The sequence below is a fragment of the Phaseolus vulgaris genome, chromosome 9 (genome assembly GCF_000499845.2).
Source record: "Phaseolus vulgaris cultivar G19833 chromosome 9, P. vulgaris v2.0, whole genome shotgun sequence".
Taxonomy (NCBI): domain Eukaryota; kingdom Viridiplantae; phylum Streptophyta; class Magnoliopsida; order Fabales; family Fabaceae; genus Phaseolus; species Phaseolus vulgaris.
In genome coordinates, this window is record NC_023751.2 from 5,376,353 (window position 1) to 5,398,055 (window position 21,703).

A 21,703-nucleotide genomic window follows, 5' to 3' on the forward strand; every position below is an offset into this window, starting at 1 on the left:
AAAAATCCATAGGCAGTGGGAGACAGTGTATGGTGGGAGCTTGAGTTAGTATGGCTTTTGCATTGTGACAGTGATGGATATGGTTTTTCAGTTTTCTAAATTTCATAGTAATGGTTGGTAAGACCAATGCTTTTTCCCTTCTCTATGTAATAGGATTCTTATTCCCCCACTACCAATCACCATTTCTTACAAACTTAATCAACAAAATGTATACACTTTGCCACAACATCCCGAAACTTCAAATGTCTCTTTTTTCCCCAAAGCAACATAATCTCATCTTCTGCTTACAAATGGGAATTTCCCTTAGCTGCATCACATATTCTTTGCATTTACAGATGTAAAATGAGTTTTCAAGTAAAAACATTACTTATAGACACCACCTAACTTCCATAGCCAATTCAATAAAACCTAATTGCTTCGATTTTATGTTGATCACTAATTTTATACATTTTGCAACGTTGCATGTATACTTTTCACTTCTCACCCAACACTAGAAGCAATTTACAAACTTTTTCTTAACCAAATACCCTTCAACTCTTAATCAACAATTTTACTTTTGCGTTCGTAGCCTCTGTTGGCGAGCAATGAAAGCCTCAATCTTGCAACGAAACTCGTCGTTGCTCATCCCATCCTCAGGGTACGAATTAACGTTGCGAACCACTTTCTCAGTCTCACACCTCTGCAACGCGCGCCTAGGTTTCTCATTCTCCACCACGCGCTCTACGATGTCCGATTCACACCTTCTGTAATCCTTCTTCACCATCTCCAAACTGGTCTCTGTTTTGGTGGGAACAATTTGTTTATCCTTTGCACCATCCTCCACTCTCACACTCATCTTTGCTTTACGATTGTTGTTGTGAACAATTGGTTTTTGTTTGACGGTGCTGTGTTGGAGAAACTCGAGATAGAGATCGGGTTCTGGTGATGGTTTTTCTTCCGAAGTGTGATTCGAAAAGTGACCCGATTGTGCGAACAACGTTAGGATTATGACGTTTCCGAGGAAAAACACGAAGCGAGGACTACCCATGAAGATGCGGAAATACTCGGTTGAGTTTTTGAGAGTGGATGGTAGGTTGATGGAGAGCCTCGAAACCAAGACCAGAACAACGCACATCTCAACGTACCGCAACACGTTCGCCATCTTTCGGAGGTATCGATGATGTTTCCGAGGTTTAGCGGTTTTGTTTGTTCGGAGCTTCTGGAAATAGTTGGTGGAGGACTCCATTTGGTTAATCAAACGGTTGATTTGGTTAATCAAAAGGGACCGAAAATTTGTGACGAGCATGCATCTGACACCGGATAATGATGGTGAGAGCAACGGTTTCTAGAATTGGAAGCATGGAAACAGAGTGAAGGGACTCAATTTTTTACAGAATTTGGAGTATTGCATCTGCTTTGCAAATGTGCGATAACCCAGAACTTATGCTTGTTTTGGCTTCTCTCTGTTTCTTTTTTTTATTGGGTTCACTCACTCTAATTTATAGAATCCAATCTAAGTGGGTACACAAAATAACAATTTAAAAAAGAAAAAAAAAGTTGCTCAATAAAATAAAAGAAAATAGAGCGAACATGTTATTGCTTTTACCTTTATCTCTCATTCTATTTTGTGGTCTTTTTCTTTTATACTTTTTCTCTGTGCATTAAGCTAGATTAGTGGCATTTATAATAACTACTAACAATTGATTAGTTGAGAGAAGATGAGTTGGAGTTTAGTCCAAAAGAGAAGACTTTGGTCCTTTCTACTCTTCTTCTCTCCTTTCAATAAAATTTGGTTGTTCCCAAAGTCATCTTTCAACCTTTAACATAATTTGATTAATCAGTTATCTTTAAAAATTTATTTGATTAATCAGTTATTTTAAAAATTTGGAGAACTATCAGGATTTTGTTCTTAAAAAACATATACATAAATCAAATAAATAAAATGTATTTAAAGTTTTGTTATTTTTGACTCCTATATTATATTAATAAAAAAAAATTACAATAAAAAAAAGTTTTACTATTGTGGTTTTGACCCTATAAGCAAAGCAAAATTAAGATGCACTTTTGAAAATAAAATAAAAAAATTGTAATGGTTTGATTGAAAATTTATATGACACGATATTTTTTTCTCCGAAAAAATACAATGAAGTAATAATCATATTCAAATATATCACCAAGGTCGAAATTAATTGATTAACTAAATTTATGTCAATTCCATTAAATAAGAATCGAACAATGGATAGGTAGAACATTATAACAAAGTATAAATGAGACAAATATATCTAAAGACATTAACTTACTATAAACTAATTATATAAAAACAAATATCTGACTGTATATCTTCAACTTAAAACTCTAGTGCTCAGAAAACAAACACGTGGTATTTTACAATATTTATATCGTTTGGTACGTGTGATGAATTATGTAAAAAGAATCATAAAATTATTATCTTAAAAAAAATTATTTTTTTGGTAAAGGGAACAAAATTATTAGATGATACAGATTCGTGTTAGAAGAAAACTACAGAATTTAATATTATCTCATATTTCCGTTAGAACTATGACATTTTTCTTTTACTTTTTAAAGTTTATTATTTAACAAAAATACTAACTAAATAGGGTCGGATTAATAGGATTTGAGTATAACCTAACCGATCCAATATAATTTGAATTTATATATTTTTTTAAAATATTTTAAAAAACATGGGTTATTTTGAATTTGGTTCAAATTGAATCGATTATTTTTAAATGAATGAAATAAATATATTAGTTTTTTTAGTAAAAAAATTACATATGTAATTGTAATAATTTTTCATAATAACTTTTTGTAATTTGACTAAATTTTAACAAAAAAAACATATCGCACTAGAATTAAATTTAAAATATATCTATGAATTTATAAATATTAAAATATATCCAAAAAAATTATAACCTTCTTCTTAAATCTGACATTATCATTTTACCAAACCCTAATCAAACCTAGTTTGTGCAGAGATCTCTTTTAAATTTCATGAAAATTTGGTCCACAAACATAATTATAAGATTAAGAGCAATTTCATGGAACCCATAATTATAAAATTTATATTAAATGATATTTTTGGATGAATTAAAAAGAAGTATTGATTAAAATACTTAAAATGGTAAAAGTAGTGATACCTAATTGAAGACAATGACAGATAGATTTAACATAGAAAACAAAACAGTGATTAAAATAAAAAAAAAAGTGTGAGAGATTAGCAACCCATTTCTTAGTCGTTAAGAAAAAGGCATGAACTTTTGTTTTGTGTTTCTTTCTCATTTCTCCAAACTCAAAAAGCCATTTCTTCTGAAATGGTCCCCTCAATAATGAAGGACCAAGATATAGCTTTCGGCTTTCGGCTTCCAATGGAACATCATATAAACATTTCATTCACATTTTCATTTTTTCTGGTCTCAATAGTTTGGGTTCGATCATTTTTCTAGACTCTTGCAAATATAATCAAGTCTATCTGAATAATATCTTAAGTAGTAATAAATATTTACTATAATAATTCCATTATTTTTTCTTATATTATTATAATAATTAAATTAACAGAAATTGACTTTAAATAAAGAATTAAAATTTAATATATAAAAAATATCAAAAAAAAAAAATAAAAAAAAATAAAGAAGAACAGATCAAACATAAAAGAAAGATATATAATAATAAAGAAAAGGCAGAACAACTAAAACTAAATCTTCTAATTGAAATCATATTTTTTTAATAGAACAATGGTGTTTCAACTTTACTCTGATTTTTAGCTGCCTAATTTAAGCGTGATTTGTTACGCACTAAGATAAGTGGACATAAATAAATATATGGAAACCCTATAATAGCCGCATAATACAAAACTAACGAGATAATAACATTGCGTTTGCATAGAATTTTGCGTTTATATACATAAGATATTTAATCCCATTTCAAATTATTTACTCTTCAAATATTTTATTTGGATGAAACTATTCAAATTTTTGAAATGTTAATTTACTCATTTAAATAAAGTATTTTAATTACTATTAAATACATAAATATATTTAATATTAATAAATGATAATAATTGAAAAAAAATATTAGTGATATTTTTAGTCAATCTTAGATTATATTAATTTTTCTATTATAATTTATTAAAAAAGCATCAATTGACATAAACAAAAAAAATTGAATTGATGTGAGTAATTTTTTTTTTAAATATGATATTTGTAAAAGATAGTATTGGACTAAAGTTTTCTCAGCACTATAAAAATATCCTAATAAATTATTAATAAATAATAACATTGATGTCATTGATAAAAAATTCAATCATTATAGATATCAATAAAAAAAATCACAAATAATAACAATTGAAAAAAAATCTAATCTACATCTTTTAAAAATTGTCTCCAAAAATTAAAATTAGTTGAAAAAACTCTAAACTAATGTCAAACAAAAAAAATGATAAATGATAAACATTATTAATGTTTATTAATGCTAAACATGATTATGAACGCATACATTCATGTTCACATATAAATCTTATCACATCATGATTCTCACACATATTCATACAATCAAGAAGGAATATGCACTTACCTTGATCCATGAGTGGTCATACTTTAGTAATTACTTTATTTCCTTTGTCCTAATCTATCTCTTAGCAATTTCGTTCTTGCCACACACTTTCTTGATGGCTAACAGTGAGACAACTATTATTTGTAGAGACAAAACTCTATTACCCTTAATTTCCAATCTCCATCAGATGTAGGTTTTCATTAGGTATCATCATATATATATTCCTCACGTTAACCAATAGGTGCTTTATTCTATTATTATTATTAAATCATATTCGGGCCCAAAACACAAACTCTATGTTATGTGAGTCACTTTATAGAAATTAATATACATAATTTCTTACATTCTCCCACTTGACTCATATGATTTATAATACTTTCATGATTTAATAATTACATAAATGCGCATTTAAAAGGCCTTACGTAAATTGGTTCTATCATCCATCAAAATCAAGGATATAGAAATAATAAGAGTCATGGCGGTTACATGTCATGTCAATCAACACATTCCATGTACTACTATATTATTCTTTCTCCTTAATATGACTTTATAATGAGAAATTCATAATAGGTTCAAACATAATGTCATTTTTCATCAATAACAACATAATTTGTTTTCTACAACATAATTTACATGCATATACATAAAGTAGAAAACATAAATTTAAGAAACTTTATTTATCAATGAGCTCAGAGTGTCAAATATGTTGAAGCTGGAGGAAGCTTCTTCCCTACCAAGGCTTGATGTGTGTTTGATGAAGAAAATGGCTTGAGTGCTTTGAAGATTGTAATAGGTTTTTAGATATGTTTGTAATTAGGCTTGTAATTGTGTAAGGTTGCCTTTTGTTGTATAACCCAGCCTAGATGCCTAACCAAGCCTAGATCAAGCACATGATGTGGTTAAATGGTTTTTGAAAAGCTTTTGAAAGTGTTCTGCCTCAAACCGACCGGCGATCATGCACCGCCTTTTCAAGTAGCTATGCTGACCACCGATCGGCGATCATGCACCGCTTTTTCAAGTAGCTATGCTGACCACCGACCGGCGATCATGTGGAGCATTGCCATCTACGATCGCCGTCTGCTCAGAGAAGCTTTTGAAAGTGCTCTTAAAAGTTTTAAAACAGTACAAAAATAAATCTGTTTTATGGAGAAATAATCTGTTTATTTCTTCTCTGTTAAAAGGCTTTTCCAAAATTCTGTTAGGGCACCACAGGTAAAGCTTAGTTAGTTATTTCAGTTAAAGCTGAGCTGGCCTGTTTGCTATACTTTAATTTGTTTTACTGTGAAAGAACAGGTTTATTCTTTGGTCTGCTGAAAGGTTTTTCACAAGTTAGTTAGGGCACCAAAGGTACAACTCAGACAGTTATTTCAGTTAGCTGAGTTGGCGGTTTTTACAAAATAAACCTATTAAGTTCAAAAATGAATCTGTTGTTTTCATAACTGCTTTTCAACTGTTTTTTGAAAAGAAGTTAGAAACTGTTTTCTATATAAAGAAAAGTCTCTCTCACATGAAAAAAAAAGCTGAGCAATTACGTTTTTGACAGAGATCAAACAATTTCCATGTGAGAAGAAGGATTGAAAGATTTTTGAAAGGTTTTCCAAAGAGATTTTTCAAGTGTGCTTGTTCTAGGAAACCTTGGATCTTGGTGAAGGTGCTGGTGCAGTTCTGCAGCAAATTGAACTACTGGTTTTGAGTTCTTGCATCTTCTTTTCAGGTGTAATCTTTCCTTTATTCTTGTTTGTAAAGGTGTATATGTTAGTCACTCCTTGATAGGGTTTCTTGGAGTGCAAGGTGTGCTGAAATAGGGTTTTTCAGCATTGTTGGTGCTGTTATTGTAGTGTTCAAGAACTGCTGAGTTTGTAAGTAATTGGTACTGTTTTTAGTGGATTCCACCTTGGGGTAAGGTGAGACTGGATGTAGCTCTGTATGAGTGAACCAGTATAAAAACTTGTGTGCCTTTTCTTCTCATCCCTGCACTCATTTCTGGTTTTGTTTAATTCTGTCAAGAACTAAATCTGTTCTTTTGAAATTGAATCTGTTAATTCTGGGTTTAAATAAGAACTGTTCTTCCTGATTTGTTAAAGCTTTCTAATCTCAAACAAGGTTGTTGTATATGATGGTTTAAGTGATTTGTGAACAAACTGTCCATTCATTAAAATCTAAGAAAGAATCATTCTTCTTAAAACCTTGTGTTGAGTAATTTTGCTTGATTTCTAAGCATAGCTGTATCCTTCATCCTCACAATATTAAGCTGATCTTATTCTGTTTTAATTCTTTGTTGATCACAGTTTTACATTGAACAAATTCAAATTGTGCCAAGACTGCTCTGAAGAATCAATCTGTTTCATGTAAAAACAATCTGTTCTTTTTGCCTCTGGAATACTGAAAATTGTGTGTTCTTGCAAAAATTTTATAAGCTCAATTCACCCCTCCCCTCTTGAACTTAGACACTAATAGACCCAACAAAATAAGCATTAATAACAACATTCATCATTCACTAGTAGACATAATGCCCATGTTTACAACATGACCAATAAATGTTTTGGGCGGTAACCCTTTTGTTAAAGGGTCGACAATCATAAGATCAGTGCTAATATGTTCTATTGACACTCTATGTTTCTGAACTTCTTCTTTAACGGCAAAGTATTTCAATTCCATATGTTTAGCACCTTTGGAATACTTGTTGTTTTTAGAAAAGAAGACAGTTGCGGAGTTATCACAATAAATTCTCAGCGGCTTGGCAATACTGTCAACAAATCCAAGTCCTGAGACAAAATTCCGCAACCAATTAGCCTGAACTGTGGCCACAAAGCATGCCACAAATTCATCCTCCATGGTGGATGCAACAATGACTAACTGCTTCGCACTTTTCCATGAAATCGCTCCTCCAACTAAAAGATACACATAACCAAATGTAGATTTTCGTGTATCCACACAGCCAGCAAAATCTGAATCTGTATATCCAATCACCTCAAGATGATCAGATCTTTTATAAGTAAGCATGTGATCCTTCGTTCCTTGTAAGTATCTTAAAACTTTCTTTGCAGCTTTCCAATGATCCAATCCTGGATTACTCTGGTATCTACCAAGCATACCAACTGCAAAACTAATATCTGGTCGTGTACAAGTCTGAGGATACATTAAACTCCCAACAATAGATGCATAAGGTATATTCTCCATCTGTTTCCGTTCCAAATCATTCTTTGGACATTGCATGAGACTAAATTTGTCTCCTTTCTGTATTGGAACAGGAGATGTTGAACATTTATCCATTCTGAATCTCTCTAAAACTTTATTAATATATGCTTTCTGAGACAAACCTAACAGTCATTGTGATCTATCACCGAATATTTCAATTCCTATCACATAGTATGCCTCACCCATATCTTTCATCTCAAAGTTATTAGAGAGAAACTTCTTAGTCTCACTTAATAGACCAAGATCATTAGTTGCAAGCAAGATATCATCAACATACAAAATCAGGAATATAAACTTGCTACCACTGACCTTCAGATATATACACCGATCAACGATGTTTTCCTTAAATCCAAAGGACACAATAGTATCATTGAACTTAAGATACCATTGTCTAGAAGCCTGTTTAAACCCGTATATTGATTTCTTAAGTTTACACACCATGTGTTCCTTTCATTCTTTAATGAACCCCACTGTTTGGTCCATATAAACATCCTCTTATAAATCCCCATTCAAAAAGGCAGTTTTGACATCCATTTGATGCAAATCAAGATCATAATGAGCTACTAATGCCATGATAATTCAAAAGGATTCTTTCTTAGAAATAGGTGAAAATGTTTCCTTATAATCAATGCCATCCTTTTGAGTAAAACCTTTGGCAACAAGTTGGGCCTTGTAACGTTCGATATTGCCACGAGAGTCACGTTTAGTCTTAAAGATCCATTTTCACCCGACTCTCTTGCATCCTTCTGGAAATTCTATAATGTCCCATACATCTTTCTGTGCCATTGATTTAAGCTCATCTTTCATGACATCTAACCACTTATCAAAATTATCATCATTGATGGCGTCTGAAAATGAAACTGGATCATTATCAATACTTAAGTCATTTTCTGACTCTTGTAGATAAACCACATAATCATTCGAAATGGCAGACCTTCTTTCTCTTTGAGATCTTCATAATTCTATTTCTTGTGGTTTTTCTACTACATGTTCATTGTTAACCTCGTGATCATTAATTTGTTGTTCTTCACCATCGTTGAGTGGTTCAACTACATTGGGAACAACAATACTTGAAGTTGAAATACTATTTAAAGGAACTTGTACTCTAACTTCCTTAATCTCCACATTTTGTGAAGTATCACTCCCACTGGTTTCACCATTTCCAATGAACCGTGCATTTCCATATTCAACAATTCTTGTGCTATGGGTAGGACAGTAAAACATATACCCTTTTGACTTTGCTGGATAACCAATGAAATATCCACTGATTGTTCTTGAATCCAATTTCTTTTCTTGCGGATTGTATATTCTAACTTCTTCCTGACATCCCCAAACATGCAAGTGTCTCAAATTGGATTTCCTTCCTGTCCACAATTCAAAAGGTGTCAAACTGCCTTATTAGGAACCTTGTTCAATAGATACATGGCAGTTTTTAAAGCATACATCCACAATGAAACATGTACAATTGACTTACTTAACATGCTCATAATCATATCCATTAAGGTTCGATTACGCCTTTCTGAAACACCATTTTGTTGTGGTGTACCTGGCATTGTGTATTGAGCACAAATACCACGTCTCTCAAGGAACTTAGCAAATGGACCAGGGTGTTGTCCACTTTCATCATACTTTCCATAATATTCACCACCTCTATCTGACTTGACAATTTTCACCTTTCTGTCTAATTGCCTTTCCACTTCATTTATATAAACTTTCAAGGCATTCACTGCTTGCGATTTTTCATGCAGTAAATAGACATAACCATAACGTGAAAAATCATCAATAAAGGTGATAAAATATCTTTCTTTATTGAAAGAATTTGCATCAAAAGGTCCACAAATATCAGTGTGTATAATTTCAAGAAGTTGAGTACTTCTTGTGGCTCCCTTCTTTGTGTGTTTTGTTTGTTTTCCTTTAATACAATCCACACACACATTCAAATCAGTAAAATCCAAACTTGAAAGTATTTCATTCTTTACCAATCTCTCAATCCTTTCTTTGGAAATATGTCCCAAACGTTTGTGCCACAAGAAAGCAGAACATTCATTCACTAAACTACGTTTAGTGTCAACATTATGATGCGAGGTCATAAGAGTTTCAACATATAAATTATCAAGATTCAATCTATATAATCCATCATAAAGAGTACCAGATCCAATCAAATAGGTACGCTGATATAAACTGAAACAACCATTCCCAAATTTAAAAGAGTATCCGAAAACATCAAGTTTAGACAATGAAACTAAATTCCTAGATATATTAGGTACATAAAAAGTATCCATCAAGTCTAAATAAAATCAAGTGTCGAGGATTAAACGATAAGTCCTGACAGCTTCCACTTGAACCTTCTCTCTATTTCCCATGAAGACAAACTTTTCATTTGCCTTTATGGTTCGGGTTGAAAGGAATCCATGCATCATATTAGAAACATGAGTTGGGCATCAAGAATCAATCCACCAAGAATTATGTGGAACTTTAGTTAAGTTTGATTCAAACATACATAATAAGCATAATGCTTACCCTTATTTTAAGATCAAGCCTTACGTTTCAGACAATCCTTTTGGAAATGTCTAGATATCTTACAGAAATGAAATTTTTCATTCTTCTTCTGGAGCTTAGTAGAGGACTCATTTATCTTCAGTGGTCCTTTACCCTTTCCATGTTTCTTGAAGACTTTCTTTCCAACTCCCTGATTGTTCACATAATGTATGGAGTGGTTTCCTCGATTCTTCAATCTAGTCTCTTCCTGAACTAACATGCTATGCAATTCATGCATATTCCACTTATCTTTCATAGTGTTATAGTTAATCTGAAAAAGGACCATACTCAGACGGTAAAGAGTTCAAAATGAACTGCACGAGAAAATTATCATCCACTGTCATTCCAAGAGACTTAAGTCTTGCCACAATATTAGTCATTTCAATGAGATGTTCGCGCATAGTACAAGAACCATCAAATTTCATGGTGATTAATGTACTCATTAATGTCCCAGCAAAAGACTTATCAGCTGTTTGGGAGCGCTCTTCCACAGACTTCATGAATTCTTTTGCATTCTCGGTTTTGGGAAGAGAAGACTTGATATTACTTGCTATGCTCATTCGCATAAACATCAGGCTAAGTCTGTTTGACTTTTCCCAAACCCTATAATGAGTTTTCTCCTCATTGCTACTTTCATCGGTAATATCAACAGGTTTTTCGATTCGAATGGCCAAATCAAGATCCAATACACCTAAGTGAAATTGGACTTGTTCACTCGAGTCAGAAAAATTTAGACCATTAAAGACTGGAACAGACATAGCTTGCGAATGTAAGGCTACAGGAATAGATACTGTAATCACACATGCTTAACATTAATACTTTGAGTCATAAACTAAACATATAATACAGATTCAGAAAACATTCTATGTATACTAATGTTCTCCTTTGGGAGATTCATTAATACACAAAACATAATGATGCTAATAATATTAACATTATTTGGAAAGATATATGCATTAACTAGAAACACTTGTTCTTTGGATATACAAGCAAAACTAATAACACATACTCACTACCAACAATCATATCCATTAATTATAAGGACAACTAATCAACCTTTGGGTGATCCAAAAATGTCTTATAATAATGAATTTTCATTTACCCATAGATAAATAATTTAGCATCCATTCTATAGGTAATTGAAATAAAATTTATCAGTAATATGGAATTAAATAAAACTTAAAGATTTGATCACTTTGGTGATTAACAAATCTATCATACAAATAATTCCATAAATTATATCATTAATTGAAATAAAATTCATCCATAATTTGGAATTAAATAAAACATAAAGATTTGATCACTTTGGTGATTAACAAATCTATCATACAAATAATTCAAAAATTTCAATTTAAAATTTAATACATAAAGCGGAAAAATTAATTTCCCATTCCTCACTTTCAATTAATTAATTAAACTTTAATATAATTCAAATTGAATTAATTATAATAACAACAGGTGGAATTAATTAATTTTTTTTTTCAATTTCCCGTAACACAAAATGCAACCAAATTACTTGATCCATGATATTATTCACAATCATAGGTGCATCCAATAATGACGTAAGGTGCAGAGAAGAATATAACAAAATTTGAATTAAAAACTTTAATTAAAACTTAATAAAACCATTAATAAAATAAATTTAACATAATGAGTCGTTCCAAACGGCTCCACGATTTCAGCCCCTTTCACATTTCTCATGAAACCCTAATCTAGAAAACTGAACCTCCACGCAATGAACCAGCTGACGCCTTAAGGATCGGCGTGACCAGAGTTCTGTCGGTGGTGGTGCGCGACGGAGTAGAATCACGACAGCTCTCCCTGTCATAACCATCGCAGCCACCGACGACACACCCTAAGCCACGAACCACCGTGCGCCAGCTACGAACCACCGCGCGGCCAACTCCGTACTGCAGGCATTATCAGCGACGGAGATGGACGAGCGGCAACGGATGGCTTGCGATTCCGCTAATGGGTTCATAGGATATTAATGTGTTAATGGCGTTGGGTGCATAATGAAAACTTTGATCCATAAACCCTAATTTTAAAATTAGGATTCTTCAATTGGGATTAATTAAATTGGGAATGGTTCTTAATATTATGGAAAAATATTAATGGAGAATCACAAAATGAGCATCAAGGGTCTGATACCACATGTAAAATTAAACATGATTATGAACGCATACATTCATGTTCACATATAGATCTTATCACAATAAGTGATCCTACTTTAGCAGTTACTTTATTATCAAATATATATTTTTCATGTTAATCAATAGACTCTTTATTCTATTATTATTATTAAATCATATTTGGAACCAAAACTCAAACTCTATGTGATATATGAGTCAGTTTATAGAAATTAATTTACGTAATTTCTTACCATTAATTGAAAATTTCTCACATTCTCTTTTGAAACAAAATATTGTAACTTGAAACATAAACATCATATAATTTAGTTTGAAAATAACTTTTGTCGGCATTTCTAAAGAAATAATATCGAAATTATGAGACCATAACCTTGAAAATATTAAATTAAAGAAATACCAATATAAGATAATAATTTTTTTAAAATTCTCACGTTTTGGGTAGAATTTGAAATTTTCTACTTTTATGTAGTCCAATTACCATTATAAAATTTAAATTTCTTTTTAAAATTTACTGCCCAATCAACATATTTTATTATAAAATATTTAAATTTTCTCATGAAAATAAACTACTTTCTTAAAATTTAATGATAATTAATCACCCTATCAAATATATCTTCAAACATGTTACAAACTTTCAATCATTATCTGAACTCTTATTAATTTAATTAGTCTCTCAGAAATTCTCCATAACACTTTATAAACTTGAATTGTTATCTCACTCTTACTTCTAGTTATATTGTTTATGAGTTTTCTGGGTGCTGATAAAAAAAATTTGAGTTTTCTGGGTATTTTTGAACTTGGAGTCTTTTACAAAGATGCTTACCTAAATGAGAAGGGGAATTATTTGGCCTGTATTCATTAAATGGTCCACTCAAAATATACTCTTTTTTTTTCCTATGCTTCATGGAATTGTTGTCCAAAATTCAAACCATGAATAGAGGTTTGAATAATATATATATTCTTTAAATTATACTTCCACCAAACTGCCAAATCTCAGTTCACCGAAAAGGACTAGTATTGAATATTGATTTTTTTTTTGGATTATATTTTTTAAATTTCTTATTTAATTATATACATAAAAATTGTATTAATTTAAAATATTATATATATATATATACAAAGTTACCAAAAATTGTTGAAATAATTATTTTTTTAGTTGGTACTTATTCAATTATTATAAAATTTTATTAAAAATCAAATTTAGAAACAATAAATAGTTAATTAATGTATTAACTAAATTAGATATTATTTTAGAAACTAAAAAATATTTGTATTTAAAGTATTTTTAATTATCAATAAAAATTATAAAATAGTTTTTAAATTAGTATTAGTAAACTAGATTTTAGTTAGTAATATTTTATATTAATGTTTAAATATTAATTATAATTAAATTAGAATATAAAGTAGTAAGTAGTTAAAGTTTTGATAATTAATGGTTAGATACTAATTTACAAATTATTTTATAAATTTTAATTAATAATATAAATTATTTTAAATATTAATAATTTTTTAATTTAATTAAATAATAATTAATTATTTGAATTTTTAAAATTAATTTTTATTTAATTATTATCTTGAAGTGAATATTTAGAGAGAGTAGAAAGGAGGGGAAAGACATGATTGATTGTGTACCGACCAGGTCATCGGGTGTGATGACGTGTCTAGCACGTGACTACGTGAGGCGTGTTTAGCAGAGCACGTGGCTAGAGAAGGGCGAGTGGTTCAGAAGCTAGTGTAGTCGCCGCTCGTGGAAGCGGCGTGCTACAACGTACATGATCGGTTGTCGCCGAGATTGTATAACATTGACGTGTTAGACGATTGGCGACCGGGTGACCTGACATCACCGCAAGAAGCACGTCGCCGGATTTTCCAACAGACTTAGTTAAGGCTGCTGGGAACTCAGAAGAGTAAGTCCAAGCGTGTAAGTCCAACGAGATGATTGTTGCGCTAGCATGGGGCAGGGAAGTCGAGTAGGTTGAAGGGAACAGCTTGCCCATCAGCAACAGGATTCCCAGAGTGGACATTCGCTGGTGGCAAGGTTCCCCCAACTAGAACATGCATGGTGTAGCAATAAGAAAGGTACCACTAACGACAAGCGATATCATAGAAATGGTGCATTTTGCTGCACCCGATACTCGCCTTGTCAGGTGGTGTTCTAGGACATATTGCGTGCTAGCTTGCTCCTTGAGTAGAGGACTTAGCCGCGCGGCTGGTTACTACACAGAAATAACGTTCAAGTTGCCCCAACCCAGATGACGACACGCGTAGGGTTGGATGCTACCTGTTACTCCAACCCAGATGATGACACGTGTAGGGTTGGATGCAATAGAGAAATGACGCTCAAGTTATCCTAGCTTAGATGATGACACGTGTAGGGCTGGGCGCTACCTGCTATCCCAGCCCAGATGGCGACACGTGCAGGGCTGGATGCGAGCCACGCGTCCAAAAGCATAACGGCCTGGAGAGAGAAGAAACCTAGCTATAAAGGTAAACTTAACAGAATTTGCAGAGGTACGTTTTTCATTACGGCTCATTGCTAGGGTTGTGTGCCTTTAGTACGGTTTTGCAGAGTATATTTTCTCTCAGTTTTTGGGTGTTCTTGTTACTGACTTGAGCGTCGGAGCGCCACCGGCCGCAGAGGCGCCACCCTGTGTTTTCATGTTCTCAGAGAGGCTTTCTGTGGTGTGGACTTGAAGGGCACGTGGAGTCAAGCTGGTGAGGAGGTTAGTGACGAGGCAACGCTCTTGCGCTAGGTCAACCGGCAGGATCATTTGGCGCCCACCGTGGGGCCGTATAAAAGGTGATTCCCAACCATAGTTCGTGTTTGTTAAGGTTTTGGTGCTTTCTGTTCGACTGCTCGCTGTTGCAGTCGGTTTCTGGAGTTTTCACCGTTTGTTTGGAGTTTCTTTGAGCTGCTGAGTTTGCTGAGAAAGGATGAGGACAACGCGATCTAGTTCAGTCACGCCGTCGACAGATGAGGATGCTGTGTCCATGACGTAGGTGATGGATATGATGAGGACGCTGCAGGAGAACGTAGTTGCATCACGTTCTGAACAAGAAAGAATGCACGAGGCGCTGGTGGCCTCACAAGCTAGAAATGAGGAGCTCAACAGGATCAACGAAGAGCTGCGTAAAGCTATTCAAGAACGGGAGGAGCGCGTGGTCGGGAACAGATATGCGCCCCCGTCCCCACCGCGTAGCTTTCCCATGCCATTTTCTCAAGAGATCATGGACTCGGTGGTCCCAGCCAATACAGTGGCGGTGAAGGCGTCTTTCACCGGGGTGGAGGATCCCGAGGCTCATCTCACGGCGTTTCACACTCAGATGATGCTCTCGGGGGGGTCGGATGCGGTTTACTGTAAGGTGTTCATGAGCACTCTTAGTGGAACAGCGTTGGACTGGTTTGTCAGTTTACCTACTGGCCACATTACCACGTTTCAACAGTTTTCCAAGATATTTGTTGAGCAGTATATAGTGAACAAGGCACCACCATTGGTGTTTTATGACCTGTTCGACGTGAGGCAGTACCAAGGGGAGTCCCTGAAGGATTTCCTGAACAGATTCGGAGCTCAGATAGTCCGCTTGCCAGGTAAAGACGAGGAAATGTTTGTACATGCCTTCAAGAAGGGTGTGTTGCTCGGACCCTTTAGTGAGTCACTTATCAGGAGTCACCCCGCCACGTTCGCTGAAATCCGGCGACGTGCCGTGGCTCACATCGCCTCTGAAAGCGAAGTCTCCGAGAAAAGGGGAAACGTGGCCCCAGCTAAGCCGCGCGCCCAGACGAGGGTCCAGCCGCAAAGAGTAATGGAGACGGCGGCGGGGAAGAGGGACTAGAGGATGCGTCATCCTTATGACCCTTAAGGGGAAGGGGCCGGGGCGGCCCAGAGAGACTAATCGCCCACCAAGGTATGAGTTCGTGATGGGGTTGGCTGATCTGATCGCCATCCCGAATATCGCTGCCAGGCTCAAAGTGCCTGAGAAGACGACAGGAAAGGTTTTGGGTCCAAAACCAGACACGTGGTGTGAGTTCCACAAGAGCTTTGGCCATTCCATCAACTCGTGTTTGGCTTTGGGTTACCAACTCGCCGAGTTGGTCAAGTGTGGATTCTTGAAAGATTACTTGCTGGAAAAGCAAGCGGGCCAATTAGCAAGTTCCCAACCGGCGGGCAATGAAGGACAGCAGCACGAGGTGCCCATCCACGGTGAGATCCACACCATAGCTGGTGGATTCTCAGGTGGAGGGTGCACTGCATCTCAACGCAAGAAGTACGCGAGGTCGGTGATGTCAGTGGAAGTTTTTGAGGACCACTCACCCGACGTGGACATCACATTCACCAAAGGAGACCTTAGGGACGTTGTACCTCACGACAACGACCCTATTGTGATCTCGCTTGTCACGGCGGGAAGGACTGTCCACCGGGTGCTGGTCGACCAAGGAAGCTCGGCAGATGTAATGTTTTGGCCGACTTTTGAAAAGTTACAACTGTCCCCCGATCAACTGAGGCCATATGGGGGCTGCTTGTACGGTTTCGTCGGCGATCAAGTGGAGGTAAGGGGGTATATTGAGTTGAGGACGACCTTCACAGATGGTTTGGCTTCACGAACAGAGAAGATCAGGTATCTTGTTGTAAACGCTCCGTCGGCATACAACATACTGTTGGGAAGGCCAACGCTCAACAGAACGGGAGCTGTGCCTTCAACAAGGCACATGAAGGTCAAACTACCGTCTATGGAGGGTTTGATCATCACCATCTGTTCTGACCAAAAGGAGGCGAAGAAGTGTTACGAAAACAGCCTCAAGAACAAGAGGTATGTATGCCACGTAACCACAACGCCTCCCCCTGGCACAGAGCCTGCGCGGGAAACCTTGCGAGTGCTGGATACGGCGTTGGAGGTGGCCGCTGAGGGCGACATCCCAATGGAGGATATCGAGGCGAGGTCCGAGAACGCCGCCCGGATGGAGGGAGAGAGAAAATGCTCGGAGACCGCCAGGGAAGCAGGTATCGCGAGGGCGCTGATCGCCAGTGAAAAGAAGCCTCAGCCAGTGGAGGAATGACTTGAGAAGAAGATCAACGGCAAGACGTTTAAGCTGGGGAGAACCTTAGACAACGAGACACGAGACCAAATCGCCAAGGTAATAAGTAGACACCTGGATGCATTTGCGTGGTCTGCTTCAGACATGCCAGGGATCGACCCCGATTTCTTGTGCCATCGCTTAGCAATGGATCCCCAAGTCAGGCCCATCCGCCAAAGAAGGAGAAAGTTCAACGAGGAAAAAAGGCAGGCGACCAAAGACGAAACACAAAAACTCCTCGCAGCAGGCCACATCAGGGAGATCCAATATCCAGAATGGCTCGCCAATGTCGTTCTGGTCAAGAAGAGTAGCGGAAAATGGCGGATATGTGTTGACTTCACAGACCTGAATAAGGCCTGTCCAAAGGATTCTTATCCTTTGCCGAGTATAGACGCCCTGGTAGACAGTGCATCAGGGTGCAAGCTATTCAGTTTTCTGGATGCCTTCTCGGGGTACAACCAAATCAAAATGCACCCCATGGATGAAGAGAAGACTGCCTTCATGACGAAAAGGTCATGCTACTGCTACAAGGTGATGCCCTTCGGGCTGAAGAATGCGGGAGCCAGATACCAAAGGCTAATGGAAGGTGCTCGCACCTATGCTCGGGAGGAATGTGCAGGCATACGTTGACGACATGGTCGTGACGTCCCTGGAAAAAAGCAAACACGTCGCCGATTTAGAAGAGTTGTTCTTTACCATCGCCAGGTACAAGCTGAAACTAAATCCTGAGAAGTGTGTCTTTGGTGTGGAGGCAGGGAAATTTCTGGGATTTCTCCTGTCGGAGAGGGGAATCGAGGCTAACCCCGAGAAATGTGCCGCCATTTTGGCGATGAGGAGCCCCGCCACTGTGAAGGAGGTGCAGCAGCTCACGGGGCGGATGGCCGCCCTGTCCCGATTCGTATCAGCCAGTAGAGAGAAGGGCCACCCATACTTCCAGTGCTTGAAGAGGAACAACAGGTTTGTCTGGACGAAGGAGTGTGAGGAGGCCTTCATAAAGCTCAAAGAATATTTGGCGAGCCCACCAGTTCTATGCAAACCCCAAGCAGCAACGCCACTCAGGCTGTATTTTGGCATAACTAAGAGGGCAATAAGCGCAGTGCTCGTCCAGGATCAAGATCAGGTCCAAAAATCCATCTATTTTGTTAGCAAGGTGCTGCAAGGCCCAGAAGCGAGGTATCAGGCCTTAGAAAAGGCGGCGTTAGCGCTTGTATTTTCGGCGAGGAGGCTGCGCCATTACTTCCAGAGCTTTACGGTGTTGGTAATGACTAACTTGCCCATCCAGAAGGTTTTGAAGAAACCGGATGTAGCTGGAAGAATGGTGAAGTGGGCGGTGGAGTTGTCGGAATTCGACATCAAGTACGAGCCCTGGGATCGATCAAGGGGCAAATCTTCGCTAATTTCGTGGTCGAGCTGTCTTCCGAAACAGCGCAAAACGCCAAGGATGACTTTCGTTGGGTACTCTCGGTGGATGGGTCGTCTAACCAGCTGGGCAGCGGGGCTGGGGTTATTTTGGAGGGACCCAACGGTGTGTTGATAGAGCAATCACTGAGGTTTGCTTTCAAAGCAAGCAACAATCAAGCAGAGTATGAGGCCTTGATCGCCGGTATCCTATTGGCGAAGGAGATGGGGGCGAAGATGCTGATGGCCAAGAGCGATTCGCTGTTGGTCACTGGACAGGTAACTGGCGAGTTCCAAGCCAAGGACCCGCAAATGGCAGCCTACCTGGAGTACGTGCAAGAGCTAAGGAGATCTTTCGCTTTGTTTGAAGTGGTACACATGCCGAGAGAGCAGAATGCCCGAGCTGACTTGCTAGCCAAGCTTGCCAGTTCGGGCAAGGGGGGCAGACAGAGGACCGTTATTCAAGAAACTTTGAAGACTCCTCGGGCTTTTGTCGCAGATCACCAGGTCCTTTACGTTTGTAAATCGACGGAGAGGACAACAAGGGGCCATAGATCTCAAACGCAGGAGACCTTGAGGACGCCAAGGGTCAGGGCACACCCAGCGAAAGAGGTAAGAACGATGCAAGTTTGCGCTATCCACGAGCCAGATACGTGGATAACGCCATACCAGCGCTACTTGGCAGATGGCGTGCTCCCAATGGATTCAACAGAAGCCAGAAAGATGAAGAAAAGCTCCAGCAAGTTTACCCTCATTGATGGCGAGCTGTACAGGTTCGGATTTACACATCCTCTTCTTGTATGTGTACATGGAGAGAAATGCACGAGAATTATGGCCGAGCTCCATGAAGGGATTTGTGGGAGCCACATTGGAGGTCGATCTCTGGCGACAAGAACTGTCCGTGCAGGTTATTACTGGCCCACAATGAGGGAAGATTGCAAGAGATATGCCCAGCGTTGCAAGCAATGCCAGCAGCACGCCGACTGGCACAAGGCGCCCCCAGAAGAGTTAAAGTCAATCTACAGCTCCTGGCCGTTCCACACGTGGGGAATCGACATTCTGGGGCCCTTCCCGTTGGCGATCAGGCAAATGAAGTATTTGGTTGTGGCGATCGAATACTTCACGAAATGGATTGAGGCAGAACCAGTAGCCCAGATCACCGCACACAAAATCCAGAGTTTCGTGTAGAAGAATATTGTGTGTCGTTTTGGCATGCCCAAGTGATGGAGATCAAGCCCAAGAGAACATGGAGGCCACTCATCAAGCTCAAGAAGAGGTGGAGGCACAAATGGAGGACGCCCATGGAGGTCAAAGTCCACCTCAAAGGATTACAAGAAGCATGTTCAAAGCCTTGGGAGCTAGAGGACATTTATTTTCTCTTTTTGTAGTGTCTTTAGTTGAAGGTGCTTAGAGGGAAACCTTAGAAACCTCTTTTGTTATAGCATCTTTTAGGTTTTAGTTAGGAGCTTTAGGGGGGTGTATTAGTAGATAGGTGTAGGAGTAGAATAGGGGGTGCCAAAGTGAAGGAAAGGATCACACCTTCCTTGCTTTGCTTTTTAGCGCCGGTTCTAGCTTGTTTTGGAGGGAATTTTGATTTGTTTTAGCTTTCAATTTTCAGCACCTTAGGCTATAAATAGAGGTGCCTTCCTTGTAAATTTCAGATTTGAATTCATCTAAAGAAACTATACTCAAAATTGGAGTGAGCATTTGGAGAGCTTTTGAGCTTCTACTCTAGTCTTATCTTGAAGGACCATGGTTTCCTCAAGTGGCGGCTTGCACACTCATCTAGGAGCATCCATACTTCTAGTGGCGTGATCATCCAACCTATCTTCCATCTTCATGAGCATTCTCTTCTCCTTCCTTTCTTCTCTTTCAATTACTCTTGTTGTCTTGTGTTCTTGAGCATGTTTTGGTTCGGCTATTCTATTTTCCAGCACATGTGTTCTGTTTTTGTTTTCAATTCCTTTTATGTTCGGTTCTTATGTATTCTTGCCTAAATTCTGTTCGGTCTCTTCTTTTTATCTTCCTTTGTTGATTCAATTTGACAATATTTGGTTCATCCAAATGAGTTTGGGATTTGGTGCTTGTTATTGGTGAGTTCTTGATTTTAGAACCATGATCCAACTTCTAAGAAACTGCCTCTACATTTTCCAGCTCAAGGTGATTCCTCAAAGTGTCAAGAATCTTGTTCTATGTGGCTATTGGAATCACATCATGTGGTATCATGAGTCTTAGGTTCATTCTTGTTTAATTGTTGAGTTGTGTGCACTTTATTTCAAGAGCTCTTTTTAATTTCTTGCAATTTAAGTTTCTGTTTTAGAATTTTAATTGAGTTTTCTTGCTGTTTTTCTTTTGCTCCAAGTGTTTGTGGAAAGGTTTATGGCACTCATAATTCTTATGAGTATGGTTGCTCTTTTGGAATGGCATTATCCTTCCTAGAGTTTACCTTAAGCTTCCTTTCATTTGTTACAATTTGTGTTGTGTCTTTTAATTTTTGAATCATGTCAAGTTTTGTCTTAGTCATGTTATTCCATATATGTCATTACTTCTAGTAGTACTTTTATTGTTTTGATTGTTTCTTGCTTTGGTGTCATATAATTTTCTGAATTGATGTTGATCCTTTGTGCATTTTCTTTTTAGAATTGAGTTCATACTTGTATTCTAGACCTATACAAGTTCCAATACATCATTTTCTATTATGTCTTTGCTAGTTCATCATTCTGTTTTTTTTTTATTCCTATTAGGATTCCTCTGTTTCTGAAAAGAGTGCTTACTGTTTTTCCTTATTGCAACTGATTTA

General features: G+C 37.2%; 2 protein-coding genes across 2 annotated transcripts; both read right to left on the reverse strand.

The window, feature by feature from the left end:
- Window positions 1–233: 233 nt before the first annotated feature.
- Window positions 234–1,462, reverse strand: LOC137820501 (uncharacterized). Its single transcript, XM_068624623.1, has one exon. It carries the CDS (start codon window positions 1,283–1,285, stop codon window positions 551–553), a length of 735 nt encoding a protein of 244 aa, XP_068480724.1. The 5' UTR covers window positions 1,286–1,462; the 3' UTR covers window positions 234–550.
- Window positions 1,463–10,547: 9,085 nt separating this feature from the next.
- LOC137822144 (uncharacterized) lies at window positions 10,548–11,039 on the reverse strand. Its single transcript, XM_068627048.1, has one exon. It carries the CDS (start codon window positions 11,037–11,039, stop codon window positions 10,548–10,550), a length of 492 nt encoding a protein of 163 aa, XP_068483149.1.
- Between the last annotated feature and the right edge of the window lie 10,664 nt (window positions 11,040–21,703).